Source organism: Empidonax traillii, unplaced genomic scaffold, assembly GCF_003031625.1.
Source record: "Empidonax traillii isolate 1590-97213 ecotype Southwest subspecies unplaced genomic scaffold, ASM303162v1 scaffold173:size850371, whole genome shotgun sequence".
NCBI classification, from domain to species: domain Eukaryota; kingdom Metazoa; phylum Chordata; class Aves; order Passeriformes; family Tyrannidae; genus Empidonax; species Empidonax traillii.
In genome coordinates, this window is record NW_020955366.1 from 799,460 (window position 1) to 815,362 (window position 15,903).

Below are 15,903 nucleotides of genomic sequence, written 5' to 3' on the forward strand. Positions count from 1 at the left end.
ATTCTTATGGTATGGGGAGACCAGAGACCTTTGCACAAGGAAGCTCTTAAACCACTTGCAGACTGACTCACAAGCAGCAGCAGTTTACAAAACCTAATTAACAGGAGGCCTAGAGGTTGTACGTGATCTACAAAATTGCTGAATTTCAAACCTGAAGTGCTGAAAGATTTATGAAAAACTAACTTATAGCAGCTATTTACAGAAGGCACATTTGGCAAGAACAGTAAATGTAGTATTTTTTATTTGTATTTATTTTAGCTTTTTATTTTTACAGAGGATAACACAGTGTTGCCATCATATCCTTGTTTAAACACCTGTCTGCCTTTTCTGGACAGGTATCATTCAAATGCATCAAGTCTGCTGCTTATGACATGGAAATTACTTCAGCCTTCACAGCCTCATTCCTAATTTTTTGTGATCATTGTCTTAAATAAGCATATCTGAAAACAAAATGTATCTTTTACTTCATTTTAAAGAAATCATAGTACAGGTCAGAGAAACTCCTTAACAAACATTTTGCCTTCTTAATAAAGAAATAGTAATTGACAAGCACATCGACAATTAGAAGCCAGGTCCTTTATCTATGTTTTCCAGGCAGAATTCAAGCCTTAAGAAAAGGCTGAGGTTTGTGCATGATCTTTCTGCTGAGTTATATAAATATACAAGGAAGTTTTCCAATGCTGTAACCAAGGCTCTCTGGGCTGAAGAGAACACTTCACAGACTTACAGTCAGCAGTGAAAAAAACTCCAGCCAAACACTGGACAAGTATCTATTAAACATTCCTGTGTGAACACCTTCACTGCAGATTAGAGACTTGAAACTGGCAACAAAATTCAGACACTGGATTCAATCACCACTGATGCACAATAACCTGAGTTGTCCTTTTGGTAAAGCAACCTCCAGGAAGGAAGAAGCCTTTAGGTTTGGTTCTCTTCCAAGTTTTAAAGTGAATTCTAGTGCTCATGAAAAGATGCCAAGAAATCATTTCTTTTGTCAAAGAAGGGCACCTGTCTCTGAGGCAACTCCCTGCCAGGCTGTAAACAGTGCTGTTGCCAAAGCACTGACACCAAGCGTGAGCCTAAAGGGTTCTCCACAGGCATCCTCCTCTCGGTCTGTGCTGAGACTGCAGCAAGCACAAGGTGCCACATGATTGAGATAAGATTAACTGCAGAACATCACCAACCTGTTTTGCATAAAGCAAAAAGGGACACATTCCATTGCTCTCAGCTGCTGCTGCACCTAGTGGCCCATACAGATTATGTAGATTTTTTACAGTGAAAATCCCCTCAGGCAAATTTGTATTCAAACAACCTAGCAAGAAACATTACTTTTTATTGGTTTCCAGTGACAAGATGCACAGAAACGAGCAGTCTCCATGAAGCTTCAGAGAGGGCTTGCAGAGGTGCTAACCAGCTTCATCGATCAATGTTTAGACACTGCCTAGAAACGTTTGTAACAACCAAGAAGAGTGTTGCAGTTCGGACAGGTGTGATCCACATCCTTGAGGGCGTTAATGCAGAAGGGAAACAAGCAGCAGCCTCCTATACACCTGCAGAGGGAAAAAAAAAAAAAGAGAAAACCACTGTTTTACCACTTGTTCCATACACAAAAAGTTAAAATATATTTCCTGTGAAATCCATCAATAAAACTGGTGCCATGAAGCTTTAGGAAGAACACACATGGCTCTGGAGCCCCTAGTGTTCCAGAGCTGCTTTAAGGTCCTACAGGACATAAATTCAGACGTAAGCGATTTGAACTGCAAAGGCTCAGGGCTCAGACGGACAGAGAAAGCAAAGCTGAGAGCTCTGTTACTCTTTAGAACTATAAAAGGTCAGGAAAGAAGTAAAAAAAGGGGAAATTGGAATTGACCTACCCCAGCAGGCAGAGGCCACCACACGACAGCCAAGTCAAAGCTCCTGCCTCATAGGAGAGACGAGTCACTATCATCTGGTTACAGGAAGGGCAGCACATCTGGACTGGGTGGTCATAAAACATCACTGGTTGCTGCACATACACCGTCTGAACTCTAACTGGGCAGAGAAAGATGCTCTTTAATCAGTGAGCAAATAAGGAAAAAAGAACAGTAAGCAACTTCCCCCGAGCCAGAACCAGCTATAACTTTGAATTATTAGGGGCTCAGAGCAATGAGATAAATACACAATAACAAAGAGAAACCCCCGTGGCATTTCCTAACGCAGAAATACATTGTCTTTAGAATAAGGGTGCACTAAAAACTGCAGAAAGCCAAATGATGGTATTGATATTAGTGCATACTGAAGGATTCACAAGAATCGGCTCACGTCATTCCCTTCAGAAGTATTTTTTGGAAGGTGGTGAACACCTGTGAATCAGATTTTTCATCTTCTGACAGCACCTGTCACACAGCCACTTGACACCTCCTTAGCATGTACAGAAGAGTTTTTGAGGCTTACTGGGGTTGTTTGCTGGTGCAGCCTGTCCCATGTATGGGGGAGGGTTCACTCCCTTCACATCTGGATTCTGCCCAGGGCCAGGAACAGGGTAGGGCTGAGGGTAGTTCATATTGATTCCTACAGTTTCCTCATAAGAAGGTGGTGCAGATGGGACAGGGTTGCCACTTGGAGCAGACATGGTATCTAAAACATAAGAGAGAGAAAACTGTAACAAAAGACATTATTTATTAAGCCTAACAATTAGGCTCAATTCAGAAGCAAGAAAATAACTAGACTAAAATGGACTTTTACCAGTTTCTGATAGCATTAAATGTTGACCTTGGCTGCTTTGTTATTGTTGTGGCCTACTTCCCACTTCCTTCTCACAGGGCAGTAAATAGCAGTTCTCCCATTCTAAGTTAAAAATGCTAAAATGGTGATGTGGGGCATCTTTATTAGTATACTAATCTATCTGGCAGTCTCCTAATTCTCCAAGAACAGTATTTCTGATCCCTCTTGTTCACCTGAACAATCAAACAGTATGATAGGCCACGTGGTTGTTGCTAGCCAACATGAGCCTGAATGTTTGTAGTGAAGCTCAAATATTTAAAAAACAGTATTTATCTGTGCTGTTATTTGAAACGAAAAATATTTACACTGAAGGAAAAAGAAACCCAAACAATTAAGTATGTCCAACTGACTCAAAGCTTTTATGACCCTCAAGTATATCTAAGGTTGCCATTTTTGCTGCTTAGCAAAGTTTTAGTGAGTTTGTAATGCAACTCCCCTCCACCAATTGTTATTTCATTCCAGAGTATGAGAATGCTGACCATCGCTTTTTCCCAAAATGGAAAGAAATAACTGCAGTTTTGATGCAAACTTCCTCTCCTCCTCCCCACCTACCCACTTCCTATACTCTGCCCACCATTTTCTGTGGAACATCAGTGCTGACTTCTCCCTTTTTCTCCTCCTCTTAAGGATCATCAGACAACTCTCCAAAAGCCACAATCCACTCAGTTGTTGCACAATCACTCTGTGTTCCTGCAAATCTTTCACTCAGTGCTATCTGGGGAGGGCAACCTGTATTTGGAATATATGCACACACTGGAAAAACACTGACATGGACAAAGCCCCCCTCCAGTCCATTCCTCTCTGCAGAGTTCTACTGCTCTGCAGACAGAACCAAGCTGGCCTAAAGGGAGGGAAAAGGTACAGCATTCAGGAACCATTCTACTGAAATGAAAGCAGACTAGTTACTTATGCTGGCTGCAGAGACCAGAAGACAAGCAACAGATCCTGCTTTCTTCTGATTCTCCACCCCACCAGGAGGGTAGTGAGCAGTTGTGTGGTACTGAGCTGCCGGATGGGGTTAAACCACAACATAAAGCAAGGACAAGAAAATAAAGCAAGTCTATGTCTGGCTACCCAAGTGATAAACTGATGGCAGTCTCATCAACAAAGCATGCTTTCTGTAAGAGCTTAACAACTGGTTATTTTCTTGGGTTTCTTAGCAGCTTTCATTATTTTGGGGACTTTTATTGAATGGTGTGTTTGGGGTATGAAAAGAAACAAGACATATGTAAATTCGGTTATTCACGTTTGTGTACAAGAGAGCAGATCTCAAGCAGGGACATCCTGGCTTCTGCCCAGGACGAAGACAGTGCTGACAATTCCTGCTGGGGGCACAGCAGAGGAGCTGGCAGGAGAAATGGGGCCAGAGGAAGGCTGATGTCAAACAGCCCAGCATGTGTGGGACTTCAGCTGAGCAAGGGAGCAGACACCACTGAGAACAAAACCAGAAGATCCATGTGGCTGCCAGGAGCACAAGAGACAAGCCACTGTCTCCCTGCCACTGCCATCCAACCCTAAGAGCTCACAGCTTGTCTCAGACACTCCTGCCAGGCTCTGTACTCCTGCTGCTCTATTCCCAGCCCAACCACCTCCTCCTGGATATAGCATCCTTCACGTACTCCCACTGCCCAAGCTTATTCCGAGAAGCAGGAAATTTGAAATCCTCAGTTTGAAGGACATTACTTTAGCAGGCCTCAAGGTGGTACAGAGCACAGCACAGCCCACACTTGGCAGGGAGAGAAATAAGGTGGGGGAGGGAAGTTTCAGGTACTAGAAAATTTACTTGGATTGTTGCATTTTTGTTACACACAACACAAAGTTGCTGCCCACAAATGACTCTGATACCTCATCTTTCAGTCCAAGACACCCACTAGGAATACCAGCAGAATCTGTAGGCAAGACACACAAGGGCACAGAACAGATTAGCTGGAAGGAAACAGAAACTACAACTAGGGAGTTTTTACCAGAGGCAAACAAAAGGAATAGTAAACAAGCCAGAGAATAATGCAGAATTTTCCCATCAGGAAAATTCTGGCTCTAAATAATTCCATAACAAAAACAAAAGCAGAAAACACATTTTGGAATGAAAAGGTGTAACAGTGAATGTAAAGGTGAATACAAAGCCCAAGGACTTTAAACAACCTCACCTAAGTATATCCTAAGCAGGTGGCTGATCCTAATGACCTTTGTCCAACCTAAATTACTCTGTAATAATCCAGAAAAGAGAAGTTATTCTTCTAGAAAAAGGTTACAAAACCCCAGTTCTGACTGTATCCAAGCACTAAAGATTAAATACTAAGTTATGACAAAACTGATGCAAAAGATACCACTCATGATGGAAACCAAACAAGTTCATTTGCTTTAATGAATTCTACACTAAGGACAATCCTCCAGAAAACTGCCACTTGTTGGACTGCCTCCACCGCTGCCAGCTTGGTTCAGGTCACAGAAGCACCAATTCATCTCAAGTACAGACTGGCAGCAGCAATAGGAACTGTATGACTATTCAATACTCCCACTGCCCCAAATACTGTTGTACACCTTGTGCAATGCAGGTTCTGGATCAGTATCAACAGAAAGCTGCGTTTTATTCGTGCTCATGATTTTTTCCCCCTTACCTCATAAGATGTAACGTAAATACATCTATTTGAGAACATATGAATTTCTGACCATTACAAGACAAGCTTGATTTTCTTTAATTTTTGTGAGATGCTCTAGAAACTCCCATCTGTCATGGCTCCATATTCTGCAGTAAGTTTTAGCCTTAACTCATCCCCTCAGATGGTCTGACTGTCCATGCTGCCTCCTCACCGCTCATGTCTGTACCTGTCCACGTGGACACTGCTACCCTCCAGGGTCAGCTGTCTCACTTTCCACACTCCACTCAGGAATAATCAACTCTGACCCCACCAGCTGAGCACAAGCAGAGTTCAGCTATGCAGCCAATCACCCTCAGTGCCTCATCAGCCCTGTGAGCCAATTCTAGTGATGAGTCAGCAGCCAATCCTTATCCCCCTTATCGTATGTACCACCTGTCCACCCACCAAAAAGGAAAAAAAAAGTAATCTAAAATTCTTGGTGGCTCCTCCTCTGGTAGCTATTTATTCAGCTTTTCCTCATGCACCATCCAAAAATCTCCCCCTTAGACCTTCAGCTAGAAGGATAAGGCTCTGTGGACACACATCTCCAGACTGCAAACCTCAAAAAAAAAAAAAAAAGTGCAAGTGTTATTTCTAAGCAACAAAACCAAATCCCTTTGCAATCCATCTGCTCTTTTCCAACCAAGCCCATTCCTGTACACATTTCCATCTTCAACGTTTTCAAAACAGGCTCCAGGGAGCACCTCTTAATTTTACTCTTTCGCTGACTATGCTTCTCAAGTCAAAAAGCCCTTTCAACCTACAGAGAACTTTGCAGGGATAACAGACAATGTGCAAAGAAAAAAAAGAATTTCAGTCTTAAGTATTCAATTAGGGCTGGAGTCACTCCATGCAGGCTTCCCAACAATGACACAAGCCTTTCTGCTTTCTTGGGAGCATGGAAAAAGTCTCTGGAATATCAGCAATTGCCTTCCTTACACAGCAGGGCTTTCATCGGGATTTCAGTGATGTCTATAAACGCTTCTATAAAGAACTTGTCACAAGTTTGTTCACTCTTCCAGGTCACACAGGGCTAATCTGCTGCACTGGAGGCGTGGTGATACATCAGCAAACACCAGTGTTTATACATTTCAGTAGTCCAACAGTCTTCCCAGTAGACTAAGTGGAAATGTGAAAAGGTTTGTTAGAAAGGGAACTGTGTACTCAGTCCAGTGTGGGTTTTACAGTGGTCAGGCCAAACTAAGTAACCAGGAGCTGGTGCAGAGGGACAGACGTGGCTACGTGCACACTGTGTAGGCAGGGACAGTAATTTGGTAACCCTGGGGACAGGCACTGCTCCTTCCCACCATTCTCACACTCACACTGCAGCTTTGGCAGACTGACAAGGGAACAAGAGAGGAGCCAAAGATGTCTAAGCTGAGTAAGTTTTAGTGACAGTTTTTGTATTATCAAGTATCTCACAGCTATACTTTTAAAACCCACTGACCTTCTGTTTTCTTTAGAAAAGTTTTGCCCTTGTGACTAAACTACAGAGCTGAATCAGGATCTACTGCCCCCAGTCACGATGTGCTGGTTTTGGCTGTGGGTGCACCAGAAGCTGGGACAGCTGACCCCAGCTGGGATATTCCAGACCATACAGCATCACACTCAGCAATAAATCGAGGAAGAAGGTGGTTGGGAGGGAAATGCTGCTCAGGGACTAGCTGGGCATTGGTTGGCTGGTGGTGAGTAATTGTTCTCATTTGCATCATTTGCTGGGTTTTATTTCCATCTGTTATTTTCCTTTTCACTACAACTTTTAAATTACTATTTTTATTGTTCTTTTATTTCAATTATGAAACAGTTCTTATCTCAACCCATGAGGTTTCTCACTGTTAGCCTTGCAGTTCTCTTCAGCCTGTCCCTCTGAGAGGGCAGTGAGGGAGCAGCTGCTGGTGCTCAATTGCCAGGCGGGGTCAAACCACAACACAGCTACTTCTGCTGTGCAGACACTGCTCGACCAAAGGCCATCCTCAGCTCTGCGTCACTGAAGGGCGAGTTCTAAGAGATCAACACCCTTTCACAGATTTCAAAATGATCATGATCGTAACTTCCAGCTTGAACACTTCTAGTCTCGATATTTAACAGTCAATAGTTATTTTTAAATTTTGTTGCGTGTTCATTTCTTACCACTGACTGCTTTTGAACAACTGTTTCTAATTAAAAATGACCGCTGTGCTTTTTCTGCACTTTCTTCCCCCCCCCCTCCCCTCCCTTTCCTGAAGACAGATGCAAACAGGCCTCAGGTCTTCACAGCACTTTGTGGCATCCCTGGCATGGCAACCACCTCCCCCGTGCCTGCCTTTTTTTAAAGTTTCAAATCTGTAGTACATGTAACATTTACAAAGTCCTACAGTGAATGGTATAAGACTAAAAGCACATGTGAATCCCTTTAAGTTATCTACCAAAACAAAAATTCTTAATAAAGATCAAGATGACACCAGGACTACAAAAAATCTCTTCAAAATACTGAGTATTGTGAAGGTAACCACAACTTCAGCTTTTCAACTTCATTTTTCTAATGTCCCTTCTGCTTTAAATGTGAACCAAGAGACTGAACTATCACTTCATCCAGCCAGTGCAAGCCTGTGTCTCACAATCCGGGTCACTGCTTGGATATGAGGCTGGGGACAAGAGAGAAAGAAGGTAATAGCTCACCTCTCTGCTTGGTATGCAAAAAACAAACCAACCAAGCAACCAACAACCCACCCAGTAAAGAATTGCTTACAAATACAGCTTTCCTAACCCAGTTTAGCCAAACAAATCTGTTGTTGCCCTTCCCATAATCTCTTGCTAAAACTTAACACAACTTAACCCTTAAATAATTTCTATACAGTCCTCTTCACTAGAAAATCCAAGTTGCCCTCCAACACCACGGGTACTTAGAGGGGCTCCCTGCACGGCAGAGTTTAAGACAGCTACTGATCAGCACCTGGATTGAAAGAGGTTGAAGCGAATTTTTGTTAACAATCGGGCAGGACATACAGGTTTATGGGAGCACTGGGGACTTTGGGAGTGCACAGCAGCAAGCCCTAACACAGCACTCACTTGGGCCACCACCCCGTTATCTCAACTCCGGACAACTTCCTAGTTTACCAGCCTGCTGAGAAACATTATCTTGAAGACGTTTAAACTTCTCAGGCTTTTTGGAGAGAATAAAATTCAGTAACAATTACCAAAAAACCCAAGACTGTGACATACTATAATTTTAGTAAGACAAACAATGGCACTGAGGTCACAGGGAATTTTATACTGGTAAAGCAGAAATAGCACCACACGCTGTGTTCCCCCCGTAATCAACCAAATAATCAAGAGCCTCGGAATAATCCTGCGAGCGGCTTCACCCCGGGTGCCGGGTGCTCACCCCCCCCCCCTCCCCCCGGGGCAGGGCACGGCCCGTCCCAAATGAGCCGCTCCCAAGCGCATTCCCTGGGGAAAAGGGGCCGTTCCGGCTGCCGCCCCAAGCACTCGGGAAAACGAAACTCCGGCCTTTCCGGCCCCGAGCCCGCTCCCCCCGGAGCAGGAGCCACGACCCGCGGCCTCCTGCGCTGTGCGGACCGTGCCGGGGCCGCCCGCCCGGGTCTCCGCTGCGCCCAAGCCCCAGCCAGCCCGCGGTGCCCCGGGGGCTCCCTCGGCCGGGAAGGGCAGCGCTCGGGGCCGGGAGCAAAGCCCCCCTGCCCTGCCCTGCCCTGCCCTTCCCGGCTCCGGGCACAGCCCTTACCGCTCCGGGCCGTGCCCGCCGACCCTCCTCTGCTCTGCTCGCCGCTCCGCTGGCCGGGTGCACCCCCGTCAGCAGGGCTTGTCCTGTCCCGTCTCGTCCCGTCCCCACCCGCGATTCCTCCTCCCCTTCCCCTGGCTGTCAGCAGGAGCCGCCTCTCCCGAGCGCTCCGCGGACCCACCGGCACCGGGAGCGGCGCGTCTGGGCGCGGGCGGCGGGGAGCGGGAAGGGGGAAACTGGGCGGAAGAACAGTCACTCCTGACGCACTTGGCAGTCCCCGGGACCGGGAACTCCGCGGCGCTTGCCAAGAGTTCGCTCGCAGATTGACGAACCGGCGATAAACTTTCCAGGCTCCGTGTTCTGTAACATTTGAGGAAGAAACCCCTCCCCTAATTCTACAACGCCCCGTAGGTTACCAGATCAGTTCTTTCAGACAACGTGCAAGAGCACATAGAATGTTCAACAAAACCTTCGACAGATTCAGTGATTTTACCTAGTGCTTTTACAAGCAATTAAGTTGGATGCAGTCTTTGGAATACATGGAGTATGTCACTCCTTCCTCTAGCCAGCTCCAAGATAACACAAAAAGTGAATTACTGGTCAAACCCCTGAAAAGGATTCAACAGGGATCGCTTCATGTGCTGTAGTTTGGGTGAATCTACCTCAGACTGAAGGGAGTCAATGACCCCTGCGGGCTCAGCAAGGACTGTGCATTAGGCCTTTTAGCTGAAAGCATCTATAAGTGGTTTAAGTCCTACTTTCGTATTTAAATCCTTTCTTGGACCTCAAGTAACATGAATAAAGTTTCAATTCAAACCCATACTGGAGCAAGGAGTCAGGTTTTACAGGACTAAAGGGGCTCTTAGCCCAGTGATAGTGAGCCCAACATGAAGCTCTGCAGTCACAGTAACTACTGAATCACCTGGTGATTGGGGATGTCAACAGTGTTGGAGTATTGAGGGCATGAATGCTCCCATTCCCTGATTTGGGAGGGACAGGGAGAAGGTGTGGATGTGATTCAGCAGCATTCAGTGAGATTAGAACTAGACATAGAGGTGAATAAATTTACATCATTTTCAAGAAATCACATCACATGTTATTTTTCTCAGGAGCAGAACATGAGTAATTTTGGCTTTGGCGCCCTGGATTACTAAAATTGGAATAATTGTTCTCTTAGTAACTAAGTCCCCTTTCCAAGGTGGCTCTGAGCAGCTTAGAAGCCACAGGAGAGGGAGGCCATGACTGAACACATCTCCCAGGACGAAATAAGGCATGACCTTCAACTGGAAGCCTTCTTACTCCAATTGCCATGCTCTCTCCTGTGTTTCTTCTTGCATCTAATCAGAGGCTGGCTCGTGGTCCTCCTTGGGGACCCCAGCAGCATTTCTCCTTTTTGCCCTACCACTGTTTCCATCCAGTGTCCAAATACAGCAGATGATTGGCATCCACGTACCAGGAGTGCATTTCCCCTCACTAACTGCCCTCCCTACCCCCCCCCCAGCTCACCATTCTCCAGTTCCTGCCTTTCCAGCCATTTTGCTGGATGGCACTGGGCAAAAGAAGAATCGCTTTTGTCAGTGCTTGGCCAGGTCAGCCCAGGATCTGGGAGCTTGCTGCAAATGGCACAGAGATCACAGTTAACAGAATGTTATGTAATGGTCGGTGGAACTTTGACAGTTTGGTAATAAGTCAAGTCAGCCCAATCCACTTTAGGCGCTCTGTGGCCCCCAAAGTAACAAACTGTAACACTTTTCTGAAGGATATATATATTTATATATATATATCCTGGCTAATAAATACATGTACCATCTTGAGCCAACCATGTGGGTTAGGCAGAGTTTCCCTCCGTGCATTGACAGCTGTGATAAAGTAATGCCTGCTTCGTAATACTACAGTGGTGTTAAGGAGTTTTATTCCCAGTTTTTGAGGGCAAGCTTGTGGAAAATTGGCAGGTTTGCTATGGAGAATTTATGGGGCTGAGTTGGGCAACTTGCTTATTTTACACCTCACTCGAGTGAGGCTTCAGCACTGCAGAGTGTCTGGGGTGAAGGGTAGGGCAGTTTCTTCAGTGAAACAGCACGATTTGTGAATCTGTGATTGCGAATGTTCTTATTAAATACAACCAGACTTACAATGCCAAATTGGTAATAACCAGAAATTAAGCCCAGCTGCTTCCAGCCCCTTTGATCTCCAACAGGGGAGTTATTTTCTGCCAGATTTCAGACTGATGGAACAGAGCTGCAGCCTGCCAGCCTGCCTAGGGTAGGCAGGGTGCTCCCCCAGCAAACCAGCACAGCTCCCCAAAGCTGCTGCCCGAGCAGTGGAACCCACGGCAGGTCTCTTCCTGCAGCAGACCAGGTGGCTGGGTGGGGACACGGCCTGCATGAGGAAACCCAGCTAGAAACTGCTACATCTTATTTACCTCTCCCCCTGCCCCTGTGAGCTGCGTACCTGAAGATTATAAACACTACTTGTTTTTAAAAAAATCCTAAGAAAAGAAAGACCACATGGCAGTTTCAGAAGCTTGAAGTGTGAGTGCAGTACGAGATAACCACGAGAGCTCTGCTGCATCACCAGTCCTGTGGCAGGATGTGCTGGGCAGCCCCACCTGCTCCGTTCACTGTTACACCTCTCTGTGCTCTCCTGAGTCATCACCGGGGCTGCCAACAGCACCAGGGAAAGGGAAACCTACACAGAACACAGTGTATGTTTGGTCATCACACTAATTGCACATTCTGTATTACAGAACACCAGCAGATGTCAGTTTAGCCCCAAAAATGAATGCTGGATTTATTACCTTTTGCTCCTACAGCAGTAACTTTCCACCAAAGAAGCTAACTGAAATTCAGAAGTTGATGTACCTTTGACAGCCTGTTAGTGATATTTTCCATACTGTAATATGCCCTTAATGTGTAAAGTAAGTAAACCTGAATGTCACCTTATTTTTTTCCTGCCTGGAAATCATAGGATTTGCACACATACAAATCAATCTTTTTTTTATGTGTGTGTCATTTTGCATATACCGATGTGTTGAAGCTAGAAAAGAATTTCTGTGAGTTTTGATCATTTCAACAATATTAGATATTTACAGAGCATTGTGCCAGAATGCAGTTTCAGACCAGTAATCATCGTACTGATACAGATTTACAGAGAAAGCAAGATAGGTACATTATGCCAAATAATCTAAAAGAATGTTTGTGTTTTTTTCCCCACTGTTGCAATGGCTGATTCAAGTTGCTAAGCAAACAGAACAAGAACTTCAACACAATTTGAACAGTTAATATGATGTCATGAGCACTGAGGCTCACACAACAAGCCTCAAAGATGAAAACAAGATCCCACACTTCAGTGTGAAGTGCATGTTCACAGTGCTGAGATGTCCTCCAAGCACTGGTGCTAGTGGTGCAGGATAATTAATTTCAAATTCTGTATAGTCTTCTCCAAGCCTGTTGGGCAGAGGAGCAATAGCTAAAGAATCACTTGAGCTTCAAGGTTTTGTTGAGCTCAGGGTTTAAGTGTTTCATCAGCTTCCAGACCCACTCAACAGTAGCTTCAGCACTTTGATTTTACTGTCAGACAGTAGAGTTTTATTCTCTAGGCTACTTTTAAGTGAGTGCACATAAAAGCATCTGCAATAATTAAAAATAAGCACAGCCATAATATACTTCCTCTCATGTACTATTACTGCAAAACTCCTGATCACAAAATACTTCAGAGCTAACAACCCAGTAATTACCACCTTGCAGAGGCAGGCCTAGGTAACACTGCTCTATTGTTTCTGCTTGGGTAAGCACTAGCTCTGTTCAGCACAAACAAATATACCGACATGTGCAGTTGTCAAACAGTCTGACCTTAGAGGTGCCCAATTCATGGGAAAGTATGGTGCAGTTTGATTGTGTGAACAAGAGCAGAGCCTGGGGTCGAAGCTACCAGGAAGTGGGTTACCTTGAAGGCTGGTTCCCAAACCCTTGGCTTAAAAAAAAAAAACAAAACCAAAAACAAAACACCAAAAAAAACCCCCAAACCAAACCAACCAAACAAAAAAACCCTAACAACTTCAATTGAAATTATCCTCAAATAAATTCACGTGTGACAGAGGGGACGGGGGGGAAAAAAGAGAGAGGTTATAGAGACTACAAAGACACCCTCCCTGTCAGAAATACTTTGTGAAGATAAATGCCCCATGACTGACAGCATCATGGCTTAGGCTTATGGACCAAAACAAAGCTATTGCTCCACACCAGTATGGAACTGGTAGGGAAAAATACCAAAAAACCCCTTCACAATAGAGAAATGATGACTTCAAGTCATCTCTCAGACACATTATCTAACATAAAATCCTCTTCTTTCTCAGTTCCCATTTTCTTCCAGTGTCTTCACCCCACCCTCCACTCAGACACTTGTGCCTGGTGCTCTCGGGTGGGGCTGAGGTTTCCTGGCTGCTGCTGTTCTCTCTGCTGAGCTGCAGCTGCCCATTTACTGCCTTGGCAGGTAGGGAACTCCTTCCCCTAGAGGCTGTCCCTGTGCCAGGCAGATACACAAGAGCAGGGCCACAGACTGTCCCCTTCCCAGGGAGGCCAGCTCTTGGTTTAAGGGGTCACAACAGCTCCTCCTGATACCAAACCTCTCCCACCCCAAGCATGCACCCTCCTTGCTGTAAGAGCCTCGCTTAGCATGACCACTAAGGAAAAAGAGACCTCTTCATTTCATCTGCAGGTTGGTTGTATGTGGGGCAATATGCTCGTGGAAGACTGGATTATTCATGGATTTATCACATGAAACAGAAGTAGCATGTCTGGGCTAACACTGCAAATGATCCCCCAGGGTTGCAGTTGGTTGACAGAATTGCTAGATTAATCCAAACCTAAATATTAGTGCTTTACTGTCCTTCTAGCATTGCTTCCTTCCTATTTACCAACTCCCATAGTGTTATTTGATCATCATAACAGCCAATAACAGCTGCCAGACTGCAAAGCAGCTTCACACTACAGCAAAATATTTAAGTATGTAAATCATATCATCTCCCCTAGAGAGCGAGGCAGCAGTGTGGTGTCAAAAGAGGTAATGATAGATTTCTTTTCCCCAGAACATTTGGCAATTCATGTAAAGAATGACAAGGAGAATAACCATTCACTGCCAGTAATGGTTCTCCTAGCATGAAAAACCAAAAAGAAATGATAGAAAAGCTTCACATTTAAAAACAGCAGATCTGTCCTGATTAAGTCATCCATTATTTGATGAATTATCTATTAATGCCATGAGAAAACAGAGAGGAAAAATTACGATTCTCCAGCCATTTACCCTTTGAATTCATCTTCCTACTCCCTTGACAGGGTACAGGAAGGATGTGATTTTAAAAATAAAGCCACCAGATTATTTTTCCTGTAGACAGAACTGAAGCATGATTGCCACTGCTCTGATGCCATTGCTCAATGAAGAGGTGCAAAAATCCCACCTTTTGCCCTTTCTGCAGAATAATGCCAGACCTGCTGCCTGGCCTCACTGTGCTGTAGTCTTGGCTGTAAATCAGCCTGGCCAGCTCTTGTTTCATCTGACCACTGAAATCACTGATCTAAATCTGACATTCAAACTTCCAGACATATTTTAATGAACTGCTTTGATCCAACTCTGTGGATCTAAAGTGAGTAAGGAATGATGCAGTAGTTTCTTGTGCATAATTCTGATCTAACATTCACACAGCTGTCATCTGGGCACCAGAATTATTGCAGCCTAGTTGGGATATAGGCAAGAAATATGTATAGAGATTAGGACCATATTACTAAAAATTCATAGTTATCTGATGAGGCTTTCCTTAGGGCCTCAAATATCCACATCTCTGAAAGCCAGTTTCTAGCATCACTCACACATACTGTATGCAAAGCTGGATGCCAATAAGCATTTATTTTCTTGTGCTCCTCTCACTTAATGTAACAAAAATTTGAACTTAGCAATAGTAATGCTTGCAGCAGTTATGGTAATTGCAAACTTATTGATACTAAATTCTGTATTGGTTTATAATCTCTAGTTCTTTTAACTTAGATCATGATTTAAGAAGAGCTTTGCCGTGGTGTTTAGCATTTCAGTTCCCCACCTCTGGCTGGACTGCCTTTATTAAAGACATTTCAGTGAATCTCTCAAGTCCACATACAAATTAAATGTCAAGAGTTTCGGCTCAGAAGGGGCCAGTTCCTGTTCCAGAAACTCAGACACTGCGTACCATATCTTGTCACTTGATATTGGTTGTCTGTAGGAAGCAGCCAGCCAGGAAGCTTATCATCTGGGGACAAAATCAGCACTAGTGTCATAGCTACAGAGCTAAAACAGCAACAGCAACGTGAGGATTAATACCCACTTACCAAAACGATGACTAATCATGGTGAAATGCGATATCATCATCCATTGCTACACATTAAGAAAGCACTTCTCCAAATCTGCTTGCAGCCTTGAGTGGCTTGTTAAACTGGATGCCAAATGTTTCGGGCACTCCTTAGTTGAAATGAAACTTTTGTCTTTTCAGACTAATCCTTTGTGATAAGCAAAGCAAACAGTAAACAATTGAATGCCCTTACAAAGATCAGTAATAAAGACAGGAGAACTAGACAGCCGCAGGTGGGATTGTGAGAGCTGGCTCATCTGCTGCACGCACAGATTCTGCAGGTCTTGCTTGTATGCACAGCTCCTCCTGAATGTGCCCTGCAGCAAAACCGTGTTCTGCGACACAACCACAACAGAGTCTACAGTAACGAAAAATAAACTGCTTCTCTGCAAATTCACGGCGCAGTT

At 44.6% G+C, this 15,903-nt stretch overlaps 1 protein-coding gene across 5 annotated transcripts; it reads right to left on the bottom strand.

Annotated features, from left to right (window-relative positions):
• Positions 1 to 415: 415 nt before the first annotated feature.
• On the bottom strand, positions 416 to 15,435 carry LITAF (lipopolysaccharide induced TNF factor). 5 transcript variants are annotated; one of them, XM_027885856.1, is made up of 4 exons: positions 15,338 to 15,435; positions 2,434 to 2,616; positions 1,875 to 2,031; positions 416 to 1,550 (listed from the first exon to the last, which is right to left on the bottom strand). In XM_027885856.1, the coding sequence occupies exons 1-4, from the start codon at positions 15,423 to 15,425 to the stop codon at positions 1,442 to 1,444; spliced, it is 537 nt and encodes a 178-aa protein (XP_027741657.1). In that variant the 5' UTR covers positions 15,426 to 15,435; the 3' UTR covers positions 416 to 1,441. The 5 variants fall into 5 exon arrangements, with proteins under 5 accessions (XP_027741657.1, XP_027741661.1, XP_027741659.1 ...); XM_027885860.1 differs by lacking the exon at positions 15,338 to 15,435 and adding an exon at positions 9,124 to 9,233; XM_027885858.1 differs by lacking the exon at positions 15,338 to 15,435 and adding an exon at positions 9,124 to 9,226 and having other exon boundaries at positions 2,434 to 2,623.
• Between the last annotated feature and the right edge of the window lie 468 nt (positions 15,436 to 15,903).